General features: G+C 33.3%; 1 protein-coding gene across 1 annotated transcript in view; it reads left to right on the forward strand.

Annotated features, from left to right (window-relative positions):
• Positions 1–24,257, forward strand: part of LOC105675912 (neuroendocrine convertase 1-like) — a 33,959-nt gene that overhangs the window by 517 nt on the left and 9,185 nt on the right. The window contains exons 2-10 of the mRNA XM_012373406.2: positions 366–540; positions 17,022–17,126; positions 17,367–17,588; positions 18,167–18,313; positions 18,688–18,754; positions 20,325–20,596; positions 21,811–22,023; positions 22,378–22,478; positions 23,270–23,335. Of these exons, the coding sequence (XP_012228829.2) occupies positions 366–540; positions 17,022–17,126; positions 17,367–17,588; positions 18,167–18,313; positions 18,688–18,754; positions 20,325–20,596; positions 21,811–22,023; positions 22,378–22,478; positions 23,270–23,335 (1,368 nt within the window). The remainder of the gene's footprint in view (positions 1–365; positions 541–17,021; positions 17,127–17,366; positions 17,589–18,166; positions 18,314–18,687; positions 18,755–20,324; positions 20,597–21,810; positions 22,024–22,377; positions 22,479–23,269; positions 23,336–24,257) is intronic.

The raw sequence follows: 24,257 nt of genomic DNA on the forward strand, positions 1-24,257 counted from the left end.
CTTATAAACGACAAAAGGAAAAAATTTTTATAACAGGTTTTTTTCGTTAATTTACATTCTCAAAATTGCAGCAATTCATTATCAGCTCATTAATTAGCTCAAATAATGCATCGAATATGATTTTTTCCGAAAACAGAGATTGAACAGAGGAAGATCGGGCAAGAAATTCGCGAAAATAAAACGATCGAGCGTCCTTAATACTTTCGCATTTATGGCAATCGAGTATTCTTAATATATCTGTAACAGAGCGGCTTGCCAAATCCGCTTATGCGAAAGGAGGTTTTACTGCAATCTTCTTTCTTCTGCACTGCAACGCGAGCGAAAGAATAGTCGCGCTGATATTCGAAACTCCGCTTATTCCGTAGAGCGTGCGCGTACTTTATTATGCCGATCACCGTCATGGTCGTATGTGCATCCAATTTCATTGCTGATGACATCGCCGGCGCGGATCATCGCGAGGAATGGGTCGTCAGGATACAAGGCGGACCGCAAGTGGCATCCCTATTGGCAGCTCAGTCCGGTTACAAGTACCATGGCCGGGTAACTCTTTTCATTAATATGACGTGAACAATATATTACACAGAAAGAGAGAGAGAGAGAGAGAGAGAGAGAGAGAGAGAGAGAGAGAGTGAGAGAGAGTAGACTTTTTTTATCTCATAGTATCAACAATTGTAAAACGTATTATTATTTAATTTTTATAAAAATAGGGAGACGTGGACTTGTAACAAGGCGTAATTATTACGCTTGCAATCCTTAATTGCTATATAGAACGAGAACAAACAACAGCTGTAGTACGTGACTTGATTACAATCCGTACGATTATTTAATAGGTGGGGAATAGGAGGCTGTTAAATTTTGCAAAATAATTTCCCGGTTTAATCATCGACATTATTATAATTTCATATCCTTCCACTCTGTGATACACACCGAGGAAAAAAATGTATACATTAGTTTGTACGCATCATTGTTTAATAAGCACTTAAAAATGGATTGATTTTGCATAGGAATTATCTCGCGCGATGATATTGTTAGCCTAACGCCTAACATATGGCGCGCAGTAAGTCGCGTTACGATATCGAGCTAAAAGCATATTACTACCGCACGTATTGCAAATATTTAATCGCAAGTACAATTTCTTGTAAATATTATTTTCTCAGTTTAGAATAAAACACCTCTAAATAATAAAATTATTTAAAAGTAATATTTTTCAAAATATTTACAAAGAAAAAATTGACTCAAAATTAATAAAAAAATCCGTACATGAAAAATAGTTCTATATTTTGAAGACATTTGCTTTGTACAAAATGATTGCAACATGTAGAGATAATTCTAGTTAGCAACAACTTGTTTATTTCTTCGTCTAAGTAAAGAAAACCTTATTGTCTTAAGAAACATGAAAGTTAAACTACAATGCTGACGTGGACAAGAGAGTAAAGTTAAAATTGGACGTTGCATAAGTGGTCAACAATAAAATATCAAGCGATTGTATAAACTTTTAATTGCATTCCATTGTCTCTCACTTTACTTCTAGAATAGTTACAAATATCTTTGGCAAATTTATTCTTCGAGTCGGTGAATGTTTAACAAAAAAAAAGTTAATTAATTTTTTTAGTTTACAGTAACAATGATACAATAAATACAGAATCATTTATTTTAAAACATTTATCTTATTGTTAGACAAAGCTGTTCCAATATTGATAGATTTTTTTCAGTAAATATATTTAAATATTTCTCACAAAGCACAAAATATTTTGCACAAAGCAAATGTCTTCAAAATATGGAACTATTTTTCATATACGGATTTTTTTATTAATTTTGAGTCGATTTTTTTCTTTGTAAATATTTTGTAAAATATTATTGTTTTAAATAATTTTATTTTAGAGGTGTTCTATTCTAAACAATATTTATAAGAAATTGTACTTGCGATTAAAAAGTTTCTGCAATTTTTGCAACAAGGGAAATATTCTCGTACGTCAGATAATTCCAATACTCGTGTTCTAGGAAAGGGTTAATAAATATTCGCGAAACGCAAACGTATGTAGAAATACATATGGACACCAAGGGAGGTCGATCCCATCCCGGGGGCCCGCGCGCGCCGGCGGCATCCCACGAAACCGTAAAAAGTATCCCAATTTCTGCGAAAAGTTTCCGCCCTGTGGGTCCCATTCAACTCGCAAATACAGGTCGCGAAAAACGGGACGCCCCGCGCTGGGTGAAGGAATTTTCGCCTCGCCCAGCCGAGTCTTTGAAGGAGAGGTATTCGCTTTCGTATACATATTCCGCCGCGCTGAATCTGACCGGGGAGCGTAAACGTGCTTCGAAGTTTCGGCAGCGGTAGATATACAAGAGGGTTGGATACGTTCGGCGGGCGCCAAATCGTTTCCTTTGCCATACGGATGACTGCAGAGAGATTATCCCCGTAAGCGAGAGCCTCACGAGCCATTTGATCGTTCGTTTATTTCGTTCCGCTCACGTCCGTTCTAACGCCGCCTTTGCCGCTCGACAGACAGATCTCGTACGGATCTCAGGGCGCGGTGTACTTTGCAAAACGAGTTTCGCCGCGAGATCACCGCGAGAGCCCGAGAGAAAATATCAGTGAATTGAGCCGATATCGTATCTGCTTCCCTTCCCTTTGACGAGAGCGTCTCAGGCAATCGCCTTATTTTCATCGGTAGACGCTGCCGAACGCGCGTCGCTCGCTTCCCGCAGTTTCCGATGCATAATATCGGAGAAGATGTATGAGCACCATTACAAACCCCAGATCTCCTGAGAGTATCTCGTTAATCGTGCGATAAATCGAGCAGCATATTGCGTATGTAGCGTTTTAGCGCGCGATTTTCATACGAATTCGGCATAATGCGGTTTGAAATACCTTGCTTGGTTAAATATACGCATAATTCTCTAGAGTTAAACAATTAAATTACGTAATGTTCGCAAACGAGTATTTAATTATCAATATTTGCAAAATGCAAATTTTAGTAAAAAGAATTGCAAAATTAAAAACTCGGAAAATTCAAAAAATTGCTCGTAACAGCAGCTTGTATAATAGGTTCAAACATTTTAGGGACAACTTTGCACCAATCTCATTTCTGCATATAATAAATGGAAAACGATATCGCGGTTGTAGGGTACTGCCGTTTAAACCCGCAAACGATAGTATCGTACAGTTATCGTGTACTTTGCACAACGAGTTTTGCCGTACCGTGAGCAGAAGGAAGCATCGGAAAGCGACGGAAAGAACGATATCGTATCTCTTTCCTTGGCTTTGACGAGAGTACTGTGCAATCGATGCCTTCCATCTGTCTCACGGTACGTGGTTTGAACCAAAAACGCCAAGTCATCTATTTTTGAGAAAAGAGAAAAAGAAAAGCATTATATATATCAAATTTAATTTCGTATTTCCAATCGTAATAACTGAAAACTTATAGTGTCTACATTAAATAATAGTTTTAGTAATTTTTTTAATACATTAAAGCAATTCTGTTATCCTGTTACAAACATGACACCAGATATAGTAATTAAATGATGCACATTCATTCAAATAAACGACTCTTTAATCAATAAAAATGGCCAAGAGATAGATTGTTTATCTGTATCCGTATTTATTTCCCTTGTGAATAACGATGTATTGAACGGAATCAGCGCGTATCAGCGCTTAGCAAAGGGCCAATCTCATCAGATAGTTTTAATTGCAGTTTAACTGATCTTTGTTTTTTTTCAGTTTTAGTTCTAAAGAGAAACAAACAGATTGAACTAATAATAAATTAATCGTAACTTTGTTTCCAGAAAAAAAACCAATAAAAAGAGTAAATATTTAAAGTTCAATTTACTACGGACGTTAAATTTCAAATTTTACGTTAAATTTAATTCCAATACAGGAATTTCATGCATTTCAAACGGATTTCTGATTTGTCACGCTGTGTCATTACGCGCACTTTGCTTTACCTCGCATATTTGCATCACGATACGCGTTTTCTAAACGAGTCCCATGCGATATAATTATGTAAATAACGTAACAGCTTTTTGAGCCTCGAGAACACCCCTCTTTAAGCGTGATATTCAGCCGAGAAACTGTGAGCTACACGCGAGAGAAGAGAACCCACAAGAGCGATCGTGCCGCAACTGTGACTGCTTTGCCAAGCACGCGGTCTACCGCAATCCGCAAGCGAGCGCAATGCGTGAGACTGTCCTTAGACAGTCTGTAAGTGCATATATCCAGTGTGGCACCGATGTAATTATTTCATATAATTAAGCCCACTTGGCGGCGACCAAGAATACGCGATTAACGCATGTCGGCGCGACATGTCGGCGTTGACACACCAGATGAAAAAATAATGAATGCTCCCCAGAGAGCGATGTTGACTTAATTGCATACGTAAAGTCGTCGTAACTTACAGGGTATCTAAAAATTTGTGGTTCACGGCTACACATTATTGCGTCACCGCACACCATTGAACAATCAAATATATTACACAATTCACACGAACGAGAGGGTGAATCGAATGGACCTACAATTCGCAGTAACGTGTTCAACGCATTTGTAAAAGATGTTATCGTTGTACTATGATCCAATGGGAAACGACAATAGCGTGTAATAGAGATCACATGTAATGTCTTTCTCATCAAAGTATAATTTTGTGAAAACACATCACATTTACGATTATTTTTATACTAAGTCTCTGCTTGTAATTTCACGCACTTATGGATCACTAAAAATAACGTACGAGTTTACGTAGCAAGATATTTCTGTCATCTTATTACACTTATTTCTATCAAATAAAAATTTCTCAATCCCAAAAACGAATATAATATCGTTTGTCACAGTAGAGTGTACGAACTGTCATGGTCGCACTATTTTGTGCGTAACAGCGACAGAAGGAGGCGTGACTGATTGTGAGGGTATGAGACTTGGCACTGCCAATTTAGCAGCGAAACGTAAGGTAAAGACGGGATCCTTCCGACCATCGTTCTTCGATGAAGATAATAAATTACGACTAATATACGACCATTTATACATTCAGAGTTAGCATTGCAAGTTGTACGCGAGTATCACTTATATTATGCAAATATATTTTTTTAAATAATGTGCTCGCTTAGTCTATTTTTATAATAGATATTTTGCTTAGCTCATTATTGACGGTACATATAATTGCCTAAACACAATTGATCGAATTTTACATACATATATTAGCGCGCTAATTAACAATGGCAACAGTATGCATGCATTAAAGCGATTAGGTGGCATTTTACAAAGAATTATCAAAATATATAACACGCAACTATAATATTCAGTCAATGAGCGACTAGCTGAGAAGCTTCAGAAATTTCTACGGCTTGCTTGCTTCGTACATCTTACGCATAGTATTCTATTATAAAGGGCCGAAATTGCTCAATCAAGTCCAGGCCTTCGGGCAAATTGGAATTCGGTTATCGAGAATCTATTACAGAACTGTCGGAATGAATTTCCCAACATTAATTTTCCTGCCGGCAGACAGAAATCGCTTCTTTATTTCAGAGAGCGAATACAGCAGCTGTCGATGCTACGGTGACAAGGATATTGTCGTCTAAGTAAATTGTCAGCAACATCTGTTTCAATTGATATAACTATTTTAAGTGTTTTTTAAGTATAAATGCTCTATAAATAATATATACATATTTAAAAATTTTTAATATTTACTGTAAATTGTAAAATTCTACATATATGTATATGTAAAATGTTCAATGTTTGAAAGAATAGTTCCAATACTTAATATTATATAAATTTTATATACCCGAGAAAAAATGGTCTAATATGGTCAGATGTAAATATGTATAATTAGTTATGAAAAGATCTAATAACATGTAATATTTTATATGATCATATAAAATTACATATGTTATTAGATCTTTTCATAACTAATTATATATATTTACATCTGACCAATTATACCATTTTTTTCGGGTACGTTTAAAGTTAATTAGTCAAAAAATTATTAATTTGCCATTAAATATAAATATATCTTTAAATTTTTAATATTCTCTTCAAACATAAGAAGCGTTACTGGCATGTTAAATCGACTTCGGTAAAGTAATTTCTATATCCATATTCATATCCAATATTGTGAACATTTGCTAATGTTTTATTCATAAAACCTGTAGCAACGACGCTCTCGATGTAGATACTGCAAAGAAACAATTTTTTACCTTTCTTGTACATCTTTTTTTTTATAAAAAATGCAAAAATTATAGAAATGATACAAAATCTAAAAGATACATACATATCCAAAAATTGCATTTTGCAAAATTCATTCAGTTTCATTCAAAACTTATCAGATTAAAAATTATATAACAATTATTTCCACAAATGTCTTGAAAAAAGTACTTATCAGGCATAAACGAACTTGTTATTTACAGATTGTACGTAATGCTATTATTTTTAGACGATTTCTTCAGCAGAAGTATTAATGATGTATGTACATAAATTATCGGGAACTACCGACATAATATTTCACTGATTCAGCGTTTGGCAATAATTGGAACAAATAACTCGACACCCTACTAAACACCATAATAAACTTCCTGTTATGTCGGTTGACAGATGTCACAGCGATTTGCTGTTCGGAGCTTGCCTTCGTTAGCTTTCTCCCTTCGACCTTATAATAAAGATTAATCTCAAAGTGAGTCGACCCACGCCAATCTGACCAACGTTAATAAATACTTGATAGTTTATAGCATGAACCGTCATTTAATTTTGCAATTTTCTAATTTATATAATGCAATTTATATATTGTATTGTAATTTGGATACATCAAGATCTAATATATATGTACACGCATAATTAGTTACAGAATTTTTTAAATGTTTCAATTTTTGCATTTACTTTTCAACTTTTTTAAGCTTCTTAAATATTATAAAATTTCATATACATATATAAAATACTGAAAACAATATCTAAACAATATCTGTCTAAAAAACACGTAGGCCTAATTCCAAAAATTTTACCAAAATTAATGCATTGCATTAATTTATATTTGCAATAAATTTTATAATTTTATATTTTATAGATTTATACATTTTTCTATATGAGCAATTCTTATATAAAAGATTTAGAAAAAACAGTGCTTCTCTCTCTCTCTCTTTAACATTTATTATACATAGAACAATTTTTATTAATGATATTACTGCAAAATTTCTACGTGACCAGTCATGATGTGCTTGTTAAAGTTCTGTAAATATTGTTACTTCAATGCTCTTGTAAGACATAGAAACACTTCCGTGTTACCAGTGTATGTAGTTATTGGGTATATGATAGTTTGTTTCAGGGATAAGATTGAATCTATAATCAATATAACGTTAATCGGTTCAAAACAGTCGAGTGAGATCGACTGCATGAAACTAGTTGGAGCTCTTTGATCAAATTCACGTGATGCTGGTTATAGCGTTGATTTCAATTAAAACTTTAACTTTGACATCGACTTCGGGACGATGAAGTTTCAAAGGTCGGACGCATTAATGCAATTTCTCCTTGCTTATATACATGCCTGCTACAGTCCAGCTATTACAAAGATTGCCAAGTTTGATACTTTCCCTGCCTCTTCAGTTTCTTAACGCTACACTTCGAAATGCTTAACTCAAAACTCTCAACAAGATATTCTTTAGTTTTGGAAAACTAATAAAAAGATAAAGATGACAATTTCCAGATAGACACTGTTTTTCAGAATGCTCAATGTTTAATTAATATCAAATTAACGCATTCTGCGTCGATAAAACTGTCAATAAAAAACAAGATTAATACTAATTTATCGAACTTTAAAATAAAAAATAAATCGATAAAAACTCGATTTTAATAAAAGAATTAAAGAAAAGTTAATCCGCGCCCATTCGCGTCCACTGTTCTAAATATTAAATTGCAAAGATATTTACGACAACAATGTGGTCTGTCTGTTTGTGCATGCATAACTAAGTTTACGGTATCATTGTCAGTTTACGTGTTTACTGCTACATATCACCACAGCTGTATAAGCGCTTGCCTAAAGTGTGAGTTCTGCCAGTTTGGGAACCTGCACGTGAACTTGTGCACGCAGAGCGGCGAGAACTTCTACCCTCTACTGAATTCAATGCATGTAATTGAATTTGCAGTCCGCAAATGCCAGACATCGCGTAATCCTAAGTAACACGTATACCAAAATGTCATGGGCTGCCACTCAACTGATATATTCAATTATAACGAGAAAAATGCTACTGCAATCTAAAGATTCAACGTAAAATGCCATTAAAAAAAAAATAAAAATTGTAGCACAAACAGCTTTGTAAAATAACAATAGCATTAACTTGCATTAGCTTAAATTTCTTTTTTAATTTTAAATATCATAAATATTAAAGAAATACATGTTTTAAATAATGCACATTGCATATTACTTATGCAGCTTATTAATGTAATAAAAATTGGAAATAAATTATATTTTATAATTAAATATTTTATAAATGTATTGCAAATATTAATATAAAAACAAAACGATATAAATATAAATTTTGTTATAAATATTAGAATGTAGAACATATTTGTTTTTATCTTATAATAAATGTTTTTACTATATTTTTCTTTAATTAGAAAAGTAATAAATTTCTCTTTGGTCTCGCAAAGAAACGTTTGTGCGCGAATACGAAAAGGACATGGTAATAAAACCTCCAAATGTTAAGCGCGAAAAAAGTTTCTTGCTATACCGCAAAAGTATTATGTCAAAATAAGAAGCTGCAATCAAATTACTTTTTCCATGCAAGAGTGTATCAAACGTCTGATATGTACATACATATAGAGGCTAGAGAGAAAAAATCGTTTGACAATCAAACTAAAAAAACGAGATTTCCCATATATTCACATAAACAAAATTAAAAACAGAAACAGTTTTTAATATGTTCAATGTTTCAATTTTATATCAAAAAACACAAATTTTGCATAAAATATGATTACTATCATGTAAATCATATCATATTTATGCTATTAAAATTAATTAAAGTAAAAAACAAATCTTAAAATCTTGTGTAATATAACTTAAAATTCTTTACCTTTTTCTTACAACAAGACAATTCTGTCAGTGAAAATGTTTCAGTGTGTTTTTTTTTTTGTAATTATCAGTTTTTATCAGTATTGTCAATTTTTTATCAGTGTTTTGTAATTACACAATTATAATAAATAAATTTACTCACCGGTAGTTGTACTCTAGCTAAATACCGTCAATTATACCTGAAGAAATTTATATATATTTTAATTATTATTAATTAGCATACATTTTCTGAATGATGATTTTCATATATTATTCAATTTAATTATACATGTAGGTATATAATATCACAGTTATCTATTTAAATAATAAACAAAAAGAAAACTATTGTGCTCACCAGCTAGAGTATTAAAGTTTAAAATCTGCTGCTTCATCTGCTGTTGATTCCGCTTTAAACTGCTTTACATCAGAATTAATAAATTCTATGATGGATTCACCACAAATTTACACTTATGCACTTAAACACACGTACTACCGAAGATAGATTAACTCGCGGTACTTCATTTTCAAAAATTACGGATATATGTCGCGAGTTTACGTCGCAAATTTACGCGCGGTACAATACATTCGACGATTTTTTCAATACCGTGCGAGCATTCCGAACGAACGAAATGAAAAGTTATGATACACAAAAACTATACATAAATATATAAGATTCAAGCAATAAACCGACTATCATTTAGAAGAAATTCAATTGTGATCGGTCTATTTGTTTAATTCTTATTATTTACGTTCTTCTGTATATCATAAACCGAATGGCAACAATTTTAGCGATCTTGGAATGATTACTAGATGCAGATACGCATGTAACTACGTTTTACGGGATTTACATTCCGATGATAAAAATTTTCAACACATATTATATCTAATAAAAAGTAAACCGCGTTTGATGCTTTTGAGCAAACATCGAGATTATTTTCGCGCGTAATGAACATTGGACTACTCACTACATTCGCAGTAACCACGCACCGATGTAATACAAAAGTTGATCGACAAAACACCGTTAATTATGTACACATGCGGTAACAACAATACATTCCAGCAATCTCCCGGTACTTGAATCGGCACTCCCGACAAAAATTCGTACTTATTATGTATGTTAACGCACGATTAATTATGGAACTCCGAACTTTCACTTTCTACACATTACACTATGACAGAGCAAACTGAAGCATTGAAGATGTCATGGCGGCCAGTAAAGCCTCGAAGCAAGCGCGGTCCCGCCAAAATGGAAGGGAGGGGTTGACAGGCGTCGCTTAGGGCCTCATTTGCATTCTGATATCATGTAAAGCCCAAAGATAGCGCGCATAACGTCGAATTTATCGCGACATCAATCTTTTTGAAAATGTTGGTATAAATATGCTACTATTTTACCGACCATCGTGAGTTTCTCCTGGCATTGATTGATCGCGAATGTTGTGCAATTAATTGCAAATTTTATTTGTATTGAAACAATTAAAAGTGCAAATTTATATCGGGATTGCCGATTAAAGTTTCCGGGCGTTTTTTGGAACATATTATTCATTAATATACTCACCATTAACGCTGTTTCGTCTATCGTCTGGCGGCCGTGAACTCAAATGGGTTATAATATAGATTTTGATGCTGCAAATGCGAAAATTTTTTACGTTTATTCAAGAGGATTGAACCGCGGTATACCTTTCATTAAATATATCGTGTTAAATATTCAACTCGTTGAAATTGAATCGGATGAAACATGGTTGTTATTGTTTGTATGTTCGTACCTGATGACTTCTGCGTAACCGCTAAAACAATCGTTCGTATCGCTCGCTTGGAAAGCATGTGCAGTGTCGACTAAAATTATGTGCGTAGATGTGTTGCGGCACATACGTTTTATCTCACGTTTACATTTCGTGTATTGCGGTAAACTCGTTACGTGAATCTGTGATTTGTGAAAGTGAAGTGCGCGAGTTAACCTAAAGACGATAGTAGTAGTGAGTGCAATAGAATAAATCTAAATTTTTGGTGCAACAGAATAAATCTAAATTATTCATCAATTCTTCGACGGAGCTGATGCGATGCGGTCTAAGGCGAAATCTCCAGCAGAATCTGAAGTAAACTACAATACCATAGCTGGTGATTATAACAATTTGTTTATTACTTAAATATTTGTGATAATATACATATATAATTTGCACAACTACATGTTTATTAAATATTTATTAAGATGATTTGGAAAAAAAGTTTTTTTAAATATTTTGTTTAATTTATTTATTAAATATATTTATTACAATTTTCAAATAATTATTTACACAATTTCTTGCACATAATTATGTTTTAAATGGAAATAATTAAATAACAATAATCAACATATATAAAATGATTGATAATTCATAACAATAACTAAAATATGTATTGATTTGTATAGCTGTGAAAACATATTTAGCTAAGGTACAACGACCGGTGAGTAAATTTATTCATTATATAAAATTATATAAAACACTGATATACCATTTGTTACCTTTTTCTTGCCTTATTCGCTATGTAATTGCGAAGAATAATGCTTTGACAGTCGCATTCTTGCCTGTAACATACAAATAAGCAAATAAAAATAAAAATTGACTTTCCTTCTATTTTTATTAAATATCAAATTTCATACAAGCAATTTATTATTTTCAAATAATATAATTACAAAATTAAATAAGTTATACATATATAAAAAGAAATTATAAACATATATAGAAAAAATGTCATATGTAGGTGTAAATTATAAAAAAAAATAGAATTTAGAAACTAAAATTCTAAAAATAAGAGTTTTGAGAAAATAACATTCAATATAATTTCAACATACATACATATATGTTTTAATTAATTATCTCAATAAATTTAATATTTCTTTAAATTTTTGCAAAAGTGCGAATTGTCATTTTAATATTAATACATTTTATTTATTTTTATGCTTTAAAATCTTATATCATATCATTTTTAGCAGGCCTAGGTCTTTATTGCAATGCATTAAAGCTTATATTTTAAAGAAAGAAATGATCTAGAATTATGTACATTTATACATTTTCATATGTAACTACCTAATCTAACATTATAAGATATAAAAATGAATAAAATGTACATTTTAACATTCTAGATCATTTCTTTGTTTAAATTATAAGATTTCAATGCTACGCAATGAAAATTGTGAATGTATGTATATTATACATAAATTGATAATTTATAAAACCTACTAACACAACTTCTGTGAGCTTTATAGCAATATAATAGACTCGAACACTTTGAATTGCGCACTTTCTCTGTACTTTCGGGCGGGTACTTTAGCAAACTTGAAATCGATTTTTTCTTAGATAAAGTTTGATTGGACACAATCTTTCCTCGCACAACTTTTGAATTTTTTATATTAAATATCTTAGCAAAAGTAAGCTTCAAGTTTAAAATTTTTGCATGTAAAGTAAAATTTAAAATTATGTGAAAAAGAGATTTTATATTTATTTGTACTTTCTAGTATTTTTAACTTTAACTCGGAAATTATTAATATCTTAGCATCAAGACTATTTGCAATTTTATTAGATAAATCTTTAGCATATATAACGTAGATTGTCCAAGAGTAATCGCCCATATTCTCTAATTAATTTTAAATTTCCCATCTTTTTTTACAATTTTGTTACACTTTATTTTTGTGTTTCATAATTTATTAAGTGTTCCTTCAGTTTTTATTTTTGTATTATCAAGTTCATGGTGTTCAAAGAGTAGGCTTCGGTTAAGTTTGAAACAGTCCATAAAGTTGGAGGCGAACACGCGATATCTAAAACGCCCATGTATAAATATATACATGCATGTATGCACACAAGTACTCGCGTACAAAGAATACATGGAGAACGCGGGGAATGCTCACAAAAATCCAAGAAAAAGGTGTGGTCGGGGAACAACTACGAGGGTTGCTGCAGAACGGGCAAGGCCGAATAGGGAGAAGAGGATAGAGACGTTAGGGTTTTCATTGGAAACTGACGACGCCTGCGGGAGCTTACGGGTGCGGGATTACGAGAGACAGTTGGAAATCCGATCAAAACAAATGGACTGCGAAAATACTTCGCCCTCCTCCCCCCCCTCCCTCTTTCTCTCTCTCTCTCTCTCCTTTACCCTCTCTTTACTCTCTTTCCTCTCGTTTCTCTCATCTTTACTCGCACCCGAAGGGGATTACAAGCGACTTGAACCGTCGATGCGCAGATTTTCCTGTATCTATACCGAATACAAAGCGCGCGTCGTCCCTAATAGTCGAAAGACGCAATCTGAATAATGAAAAGACTGATCGTCCGCTGATCGGAAAATAATGATCGGTTCTGATTTCTCGCCTTTATCTGTCCCATCTCCCTTTTACGAGCACGGAAATGCTTCACAGAAGAACATGCGAAAAACGCCATCGTCGATGATGCCTCCAAAATGCCTTTGCATAAACTTAAGACGATTGGGTGGGAAATGTACAGGACGCGGTAAGAGTGGCATAATATCTTTTCCAGAGTTCGTGCCAAGGAATCGTTAAATGGCGAGGAAGTCAGGCATGATATAGTTGAACGAAACTTTACCAATCGGCGAATATTAGCTGTGCAATAACAGGATAGTATAATGCAACAATACAAAATTAAAAACGCAATTTAAAACTTACATCGATTGTTTATATATTAACAGTGAAAAAAATTAGTATTCTTTTTATACAAAATATGCTTACCCAAAACTGATGACAAATAAACAAAGAATGTGAAAAGTAAGATTTTCCTGTGAAATTCAAAGTCAATATTTTTCCTTCTACTAAAAGAGTATCGAAAAATGTTCCTCAAAAGCAAACCTTCAAAAAGACAATAAAGAATATTTCATTATTTGTCTGAAAAAATTAATTGCTATTTATTTTCAGTAAACTTACAGCTTTTAACAAAAATCTGCTATAAATTTAACAAGAAAGAAAGCTATGTTTACTTTACCATTAGTTTAGGATATTTTGCTTATATATATTTTTTAATTATTATATTCTCTAAAAAAAAATAAAATAAAACAAAATGTAAACGTAGAAATAGGCTGTCTCGGCTTACGTGGAAAGAAAACTGCGTGCTCATTCTCAGTTTAACGTTACTACGAAAACTCATTTTGCGTACATCGGATTAACATTGCGATATCATGCGATAATACTCGGTAATAACCATAATATTCGCCTCGTCGCTCGCTGATCGCGAAGTAATGACCGTCTCCGATTTTCCTCTACGTGCACTTCTCACGTTCGTGCACCTCGCGGTGTAGATCTCAGGGTACTTCGACCACCAGTGCTTGCCGATTACAACCGGGCCAGAGAGAGAGGGGGGGGAGAGAGAGAAAGAGAGAGAGAGAGACAGAGAGAGACAGAGAGAGACAGAGAGAGAGAGCGAAAGAGAAGAACCATTATCACGTAGTCGACGAATTCGAGTTTGAAGTGTTCCCACGTGGAATTTAAGAGAAGCTCCCGTGTGACATCTAAAAAGCACGTGCTCTATCTCGCCAACGCTATTCTCCGTTAAAAGCGACGACCTTGAAATCGTCACTCGACAAAAGGGTAGGAAACTCTCACGTGCCGATCGAAAACTTCCTAAGAATTCTATAATAGGAAAGTTTGCGGAAACTATATTGAGAGAGAGAGAACCGCAAGATTTCTTTTAAATTAATCCTTTTACGATAGAACACGTATACCAACAAAGTTGAAGTTACTTCGAAATTTTGTTATTAATTGCCTTAAAAGTTACGTTAAAATTTAGTCTTGATATATTACACTCAGACTTCACTTTATTACAAAATTATCAAATAATGTCAATTTTTTTATCAATTTTATGTAGCAAATATTAACAAATTATAGAGATAAAAATAAGAAAATACTACAATTAACGCAAATTGTTTTAAAGATTAAAACTCATAATTTAATACAGCGTTACGATACATATATGTAATGCTTTTACTTTCTTTTCTTTATTTAATTACTAGAAAATGTCAAAAAGTAAGAACTTTTATTTCCCAATCAATTGAAAATGTCCCTTTACTTTTTCACCTTCTCTTATAGATAACTCGGAAAAATGTTAGCAAATTGTTATTCCGACAACTTCTTCCATATATTTGCATATAACGGCATTAAATTTTATAACACTGCATTTATAAATCTAGTTCGCAGGAAGTAGAAGAATTTGCCATCAATTCGTGAATTGCAATGTAAAATCCTAAATGGTTAACGCAGCATGCATGGCATACGTGATCGCGAATACGCAAACATGCAACATTTATGCGCCGTTCTATTGAAAAGTGTATCGCACCGGATATACAGTAGTTTATCAGCGAGTTCAGCGAAGCATTTTGATGATCAAATTTATTCCTTCCAACTGGATGCATAGCGGATATGATGGATAGTGGATTAAAGGATTTTTGCGCACGTTTGGTATGGAATTGAGGGGATAGCAGACAAAAGGATTATTGTTTTATAATCCTAATGCCCTGAATCTCTCCTTGGATCGCAGAACTTGATCGCATTTAATAGCATTTGTACATTTGCAAAAAGCATAATGCTCGAAAGACACTATTATCGCAATTAATAAAATTACGCTACTTTTTACTAATAGCAACGATCAACTGACTTTCAAAATTATGACAAAAAGCAACATAACATGTGCAAAATACAAATTCAATATTAAAAATAAAGCTGAACAATATTACGCAAAAATGCATCAAGAACAACAATAAAAAAATTATGCACATAGCATTTTAAACTTAATTTATTCAAAATTGTTACTTGTCTATAATGTGTCAATTAATTTTGCTGCTTATGTTTGCACTTTGTTATTAAATTGTCGAACCAAAAATAGTGTACAACGGACATACATATAATGCAAAATATTGACACAATAGCACGCAAACGAGTCTACGATATAAACATTAATAAAGTCTGATTATAAAAAAACTGACTAACGCATATCGGCGGCTATCAGGAGAAACGGTTATCACGAGAACAGTTAGGAAGTATATCGAAATAAATGGCACGCGCGTGATATTACAGAAACATCATGGGCTTCCCCCTTGCAACGATACCCGGTGGTTGCCTACCAGGTGGTCCCCCCCTGCCACGCGAGCGAGGGTCTCCCTCGCTCTGTCTCCGCCGTATTGCTTATATGCCATGCGGAACAGCACATACAGATGCCATACAAAAACGAAACCAAACTGACCGTGCATGTTACACCGTAGATAATAATATAACATTACTCGATGCCCTATTTAGATTTTCGATAGTTCCCCTCCGAACGAGTCACTCGATCTACCAACTACTTTTGTATGCTATCCTGATCGCAGCGTCCCTTACGCTCGTACGAAGAGCTCCAACGTCGGGACGGCTACCTTCACCCTTTCCCTAAGCGTTCACGGGGGGTAGTTATATCGACACGCACAACATAGAGAACGCGATGCTTCGAACGTTTCAAAAAATGATTTTAATCCAAGTATTTGGTGTCTCAATTATACATTATTTTATAATTATATTAATTTATTATTATTTTGCTTCTGTCTTTTTAAAATAAGTAGTTTTATTTAATTCAAATGGAGATTTATAATAAATAGATATATATAGTTGTTGTCCGTCATATAATAATTAATTTAATTTTTATTTTAATTAATTGCTGAATAAAGTTTTTTAAAATCATGTAGGTAATTGAAAGAAAAATAGATGCATAAAATGACGGAGAAACGTAAAATTTGTGTAAAGAAGCGATACTCATCTGCGATTCTATGGATGAAATACATCGCGGTATTAGTCCACACTGCTGAAAACTGATGAAAACTGAGAGAAAAGGATTAACTGCGAAATGATAATAGAACGGATAAAAGACCGTGCTTTAACACTTATTTAAGCAAAGATTTAAATAAAGACTAAATTCGGTCTAAAGTTCATTAAATATTCAGCGCATATCAGTGGCCCTCTTGATAAATTTACATGTAATGGATCTCCTCATTCAGGTTCTTGGATTCAAGGACACATATATATGGCTCAAAGATGATAATCCAAGTCAGAAGAAAAGAGGAAACCTTCGCTTAACGAAGGCTCTTAATGCAAATTCCAAGGTAATACTTTTATGCACTTATGGTTTTAAGTAATAAAAGTATTCTAACTGCGAAATACTTCAATATATTATTAATTTCTGTAACAATTTTCTTTTTTAATTATTCTGATGCACAAGTAAAAAATAATAGTACAAATATCTGCAACAACAATTGCAGTTGTATGCGATATATTGCAAACCTTACCTGCATCACGAAGATGCAACTTGTATCTTAACGCATTTCGCATTTTACCGAGAAAAGATCATCTGGGCCGATCAACAGAAAACCATGAAACGACTTAAACGCAATTACATCTCGTTAGTCGACTTGGAGTCTGAAAAACCTCTAACGAGGGAGAAGCGTCTGCAATTAAATGCATACGAAGCTGCATCGAATGTCGTTAACAACGTGGAGGAAAATTATGCTGGTGCCCATAAGACAAAGATGTTTAATGATGAGCTTTGGAATCAAGAATGGTATCTGGTAATAATATTTTGTGACTATCACGCTATTTTGCTTTAGTTGTTTAGTAAATAACATTTTGTTACCAAATTATAAATATTGAGAACAAAATAAAATCCAAGATGAAAATAATTTTGCCAAATCTTTGCAATTGCAAATCTTTAATTCACAAAACAATTGTCCACAAAAAAATAATGCCTGCATATTTTTGTCGAAGTGTAAAATTTTATAATTAAATATAAATATATATTTCAGAGCACGTACATTTCGACAACTTGATTTATTTCAGTACACCTAACAAACAAGCTTAAAAACGATTCTCTCGTAAAAGCTGTAATAAAAACAATTGCAGAAGCAAGAATCTTATAAACAATAATAAAATTGTTATATAAATTATTGTTGATAACTCTGTATGTTTGCAATCAATATTTTTTACAATTTATTATATTCTTCTGTTACATTTTGTATAATGTATTATATTGCAAATGTAAAATACACAGATATAACCATAATTATTCTAATAGCTAACAATATAAATTTTACAACAAATTTTGTTATTATTTGCAATATTGATAAATTTTCTTTATCAACTGCCGTAGCAAGACACAAGGACGAATAAAGCTTTGCCGAAGCTCGATTTGAACGTCCTGCCTCTCTATCGGCTGGGGATAACTGGTCGTAGAGTAAGGATCGCTGTTCTCGACGATGGTTTGGAATACACTCATGATGATCTGTGGAACAATTATGTATGTAATATTTGCTTGAAGCTTCTTTGTCGTCCTACAGATGACGAAACGTGTAAGTTAGGGGTTTATTTCAAATCACAAAACATTATTCATATATTTATACTTATGTGTATATTATATATACATACATTATTATGTTACTATATATATTACACTTGCATTTAAATCAATACGATATGCATTTATCATAATTTTATTAAAAACTTATATTTATAGGAATATTTTTTATAAAATTAGCATAAAATCAAGAATTTTATTACATTTTTAAAAAATTACATTGCTCGAACTGAAATCGAATCAAATGATAGAGAGTTGTTTTAATATTATACATATTTAATTCTACTCTTATCTACCATCATAACATTTAAACTTAGGATGCGGCTATTAGTTACGACATAAATGAAGGCGACGATGATCCTTTTCCAAGATACGACGTGTCAGGTAATTCTTTCTAAATTTTCCTTTTTTACAAAAAAGTATACACAATGTGATAGTGTAATATTATAAAATGAAATTTAGAAAAATAGCACCTTTGCATAATCATTTCTTATGCGCAGTCATTTAATAGAAGAAATCAATAATACTTATAACTTAAACCATGAAATCTGACATTTGCTAATAGTACCTAATACCTGGCGATACATGTGCGTCATTATAATTACATTGTTGTACAGACGCACATAGTACTTACGCTATATCGGTCAAACTGTAGAAACTACGTCACGCAAACGTGTCAAAGCTTCGAGTAAATTGTGATAAATTGATGAAGATTGAAATGCGTCCAGCGCATTCGGTAATGCATTTAAGCTATAAACCAGCAGCGAGTCGCGAATTAGTTTAAAACTTGCTCGTAGAAAATTTTACTAGATTGAGGTTTTCTGACGACGGTAATAACTTTAGAATAAATGGAGTGTGTATATTGTGACAATACTATTTCACTTTTCTAATTGAATCCCTGATCCAGTTTGTGTCTAGATTTATTACAATCTATAATATTGTTTTTCACTTTACGTTTGAAATTTTTTCTCTTAGTATTAAAAATCAGATCTATGTTCACATTTTGTTTTTTATTAATTAACTAGAGTGGCAAGAATAAATAAGTGTAAAAGAAATCTAAAATGTATTTGCTACAAAAGTTTTTATAAAAAATAGCTTGTAAATTGATACATATACATTGCAATTTTTATACGTGCTTTGATGACGCAAGTACTATATTATCTTTATAAAATGCTCATATAAAAAAATAATAGCTTTTATTTTTTCTTTTTTTCCTCAATATTATCACATTTTTCGTTCTATAAATGTCGAAACATAATATCGATATTTGCAACCCGGTCATTCGAATAATGTAGCAACGACGCAAAAGCTCAGCCAATAAGGCCTAATAAATAATTCATCTGCTGATAAAAGTGTTAACGTGATGATCTGAAACCAGATCAAACCAGACGCTCCCACTCTCGAATCGATTCATTCACAAATTACAATATAATTATCGATTGAATGTAGTTGTAGAGTGTGGGCAGTACAATTACGCAAAATGCAACCCACATCACTTTGCTTGTCATTTTGTTTATGATAAAATAGAAATTAGTAATTATTCGTTCAATATGAAAGCGTTATTCAAAATCATCTTTAAATTTGTCAAAAAATTTATAAAAGGAAAACGTGATAGATCGGGAGCACAATGCATAATTCCACTTCTAATCTTATAAAACACATCTCCATGCGAGAAACGTTTCGACTCCTCCTTGCGCATCCAATCGTAAAGCGCGCCACTTGCATTTTTATCAATGGAATATCCGGATAAAATTACGTGCATTGTATTTTAAATTTCAAAATCCAGTAATACGCAATACACGCGCAAATTACGGAACGAAATTTCGAACCTTCCACGTAGATATTCTCAGCGTTTGACTACTCCCCTTGCGCACAGTGAATTTTAGGTGAACTATAACGATCCGATTGAACATTACTGTTTCACGATCGTATTATAAATTCAACTGCTCTTCAGGGATGAACGGTCACGGCACCAGGTGTGCCGGTGAGATAGCGATGGAAGCCAATAACCGAAAGTGCGGCGTCGGTGTCGCCTTCGAGGCGTCCATCGGTGGCATCAAGCTTCTCGACGGCCTGGTGAACGACCGTGTAGAAGGCGAGGCTCTAGGATACAAGCCGGAACTCATTGACATTTACACGGCTTCCTGGGGACCGGCGGACGATGGGAAAAGTTTGGAGGCACCCGGTAGACTCGCCGTCGAGGCCCTCGAGCGCGGCGTAACGGAGGTCAGTTCGCCATCAAGTTATTCCCTTTAGGGCTTAAAATCAATTTTTCCTTTCGTCGAAGTTTACAATTGCAAATAATTTAAATTCGTGAGATCGAAACAAACTGTAATAAATTGTAGCTTTTGTGATCGATTTGCACAAGTGCGGTAAAATTTAAATATTGTACTTTACGATCTTTTTCACCTCTTTACTTACGGATATTTACGAAAGGAAAGAGAAAAAGTATGAGTTTTGTACGAGTGGATCTCTGTAATAGGATTACGTCAAGTGAGTTGACTTTACATGAGAATGAAGTAGATTTTCTGGTCATTTAATGTCTAAACAAGCTTTTAAGCCGAGCTTATTGTTAGTTAAGCTCAGTTAAACCTTAACTCCGTTTCTCGCAGTAATCCAGCGCTTGTTAACTCAGGCACTAGAAAATCCTCAGTCACCTTTTTTTTTCTTCACTTTTACACTTATTACAAAGCTGACTCTGTTAGCGCAAAATCTTATCGCGATAATTGCAAATTAAATATACAAACGCTCATTTTAACCCTTGGTAAAGTAAATTATAATATAATCGCAATAATTAAGCTTGTTTTTCGTGTTTAATAAATTCACGGTTGTAGAATTTACGCACGAAAGTCTGATCAAAATTAAAAAGGATTAGGGTGTGTCAAGGAGAGATTGGATGGCGATTTAATCTTGTAACTACAATATGAAAACTTCGTCATGCCGGGGGGTCTTTGCGTACCACCGTTTTCTATTGTGAACTTTGTGTGTTGCTTTTATAGATCCATTCCATAGAATTTCGAAAATGTACTGGCTTTAATATCATCTACGTAAACGCTAGCTTCTTTAAAGAGATACTCGCAAGACGCGTTTATAAAGCGTTCTTTTCTCATTATTTCCAGGGCTTAAAAATGAATGAGTGTTATCTAACGTCGGCCTAAAGGAGAGGTCTGATCTGCTTACATATTTATATCGATGTCTTTTGTGCACAACTACATCTTCCTACAAAATAATCATCCATTTTCTCAAATGTCGTGGAACTTTTATGCATAATTCATATCCTTGTTTTTTTATCTCTTAACTTGTCACAATAAATCATTTATGAAGTTCAAGAGTACCTCTATACAACGTGATATATAATGCAAAAATTTCGAAATCTCATGAATTAATTATATTTCGTTTGACTCTGTTTATGCTAATATTGATGTTTGAATATTTGACAGGGCCGTAATGGTAAAGGTAATATTTATGTGTGGGCTTCTGGGAACGGTGGCTCCAAATCGGACGACTGCGGATGCGATGGATATGTTGGTAGTATATACACCGTAGCTGTCGGATCAGCCAGTCAAACTGGAAGATTTCCTTGGTATGGAGAAAGATGTCCCGCCACTCTCGCTACAACGTACAGCAGCGGCGCGTATCACGATCAGATGATAGTAAATGTTTTATCTATTTTGCCAGCTCGACGAATCTGAATCTAATGAAAATTCAGATTGTTCAATAGTCTGTCCAAAATTATATTAATTGAAATACTGTACCGTATAAATGTATTGCTGTGAAAAAATGTTGTTACGACATTAAAATATAATAAGATTAAAATGCTACGAAATTTTGCTAAAAGCAACGTTAGTCGAATCTCATTTTTTATTCAGCATGCGACGCATTCACAATTATCGTCAGTTTTTCACATCCCTTTGAAAACGAGCGATGAACGCGAATATATGAGAGAAACAAGATCCATCTTCTGGAGAGCGCAGAATAATTTAATAGCTTTCATTTGTGCTTTGTAGGCAACAACGGATCTAAAAAACACCTGCACGACCAGACACACGGGTACTTCAGCCTCTGCTCCATTAGCCGCCGGGATCCTGGCTCTCGCACTGCAAGTAAAGTACGCGGACACGCTGCCAGCAATCTCTTGCCATTGAAACTTTTCTTTGAAACCCGGAAACGCTAACTTGATTACGCTACTGCCGGACTCGCCTTCGTTTATTTTTAGTTACACCGTCAATGAAAAAAAGATATCTGATTCTCATCGAAACTTTTCCTTCCCACAACAATATTGTCTCTATTAGCATTTACGCAATTACACAATTTTTGCCATTATATACAATAAATTAATGTATCAAAATAACATTCATAAATGTTAAAATGAAGAATCTATTTTTATTACTTCGTAAAGACTTTGCGCACGTACCTTGTAAGGAATAACAATCTGACAATGAGTTATCTTTATTACAAAACTTTGCATTTTTCACCAAAGTTGGTTTCAATTTCTAATAATTTTATACTTTATCTTATAAGTTTTCTGAGTCATTTTGTGATCAAAGAAATGCAAAAACACAATTTTCTCGAAATTTTAGACAAAAATATCTACTGAAATATTAAATTATATCTTAACAAAATAAAATAGTGATTTTAAGAAAGCACATATCCCGTGAAAAGATACTACGGATAAAATTTGAACATACATATATTCTTGAAACAAAAATATTTCTTCAAACCAAAATATTTTTCTTATTATTCTTCACAAATAAAATTTGCAATATTTGATACACTCCGGGATCACGATGTATCGAGCTCTAATAAAATTTCGAGTAATGACTTAAAATAAAATTGACAGGAAATTATATTAATATTTTAATCAAAGATTGTGTTAACAATTTTTTCTTATTTTTACAGCAACAATTTGACGTGGAGAGACACTCAGCATCTTATAGCCTGGTCATCGGAATACAGTCCTCTTAGGTAAGCAATTTGCGAACAGCCATTCGGATCACGTGCATTTGCAATTGTGTCAATTTAAAGCGCCACATTTGAATAGGTCACGGCGTCGTTTTCGCATGTAATTCAGGTGAAATGCGCAGAAAACGAATTTCCTCGACCTGCTTTTAAAAATAATTCTCAGTGCGATCGACCGTGATTGACAAGTAAGGTCACGTAGGGCCACGAAGCGAGAAGATGACGGGCGATAATTTAAATCGCTCATAGACATTATTTCTCACATTATTTTCAAACATATTTCTACAAATCTTTTCAATTTTTCTCTTTATCAGTTTCTTTTCTTTTCAGAAAATCTAAAACAAATTTTTGATACTTTAACATGGATATTGGACATATTTATTTGTTACGTTTTTTTACGACGTCAATCCACTACCTTATATTAATACCGAAAAATGGTTTCAATCGTATATATGACGTTTATCGAAAGTTGTCAAAGAAAAAGAGTCACGCACGCATCTGCGGCGGAAGAAAAATTACTGCTCGAACCTACTGGGATGCGTGCACAGATGGTTCTGCAGTACAGATATACCTATATATCTCTCTCTGTTATATTGCTCGTTCTCGTAATTTATATCCTGTGCTAATTACTTCCTATTCTTGCCTCGTAAATTATACATAAAAGCAATTATAATCACTTTGCGGAAATATATTGCATTTATGTTAACAGGATTGTTAATTGTAACAAAGTCGTATTTTATTCGCATCAGCATCACGTAAATGATATTTGACAATTAGCGCTTAAGGATAATTTATTTTCGTCCGATGGATGTCAATTTTAATCTTTAATGCCATAATTCTCTTCAGAAATTCCGGCGCTGTCGTTATCATAAAGAATTCCGATAATGATGCGAATATCCTTTTACTTCCATCATGATAGAAATTTTAA

The sequence above is a fragment of the Linepithema humile genome, chromosome 3, assembly GCF_040581485.1.
Source record: "Linepithema humile isolate Giens D197 chromosome 3, Lhum_UNIL_v1.0, whole genome shotgun sequence".
Lineage (NCBI taxonomy): Eukaryota > Metazoa > Arthropoda > Insecta > Hymenoptera > Formicidae > Linepithema > Linepithema humile.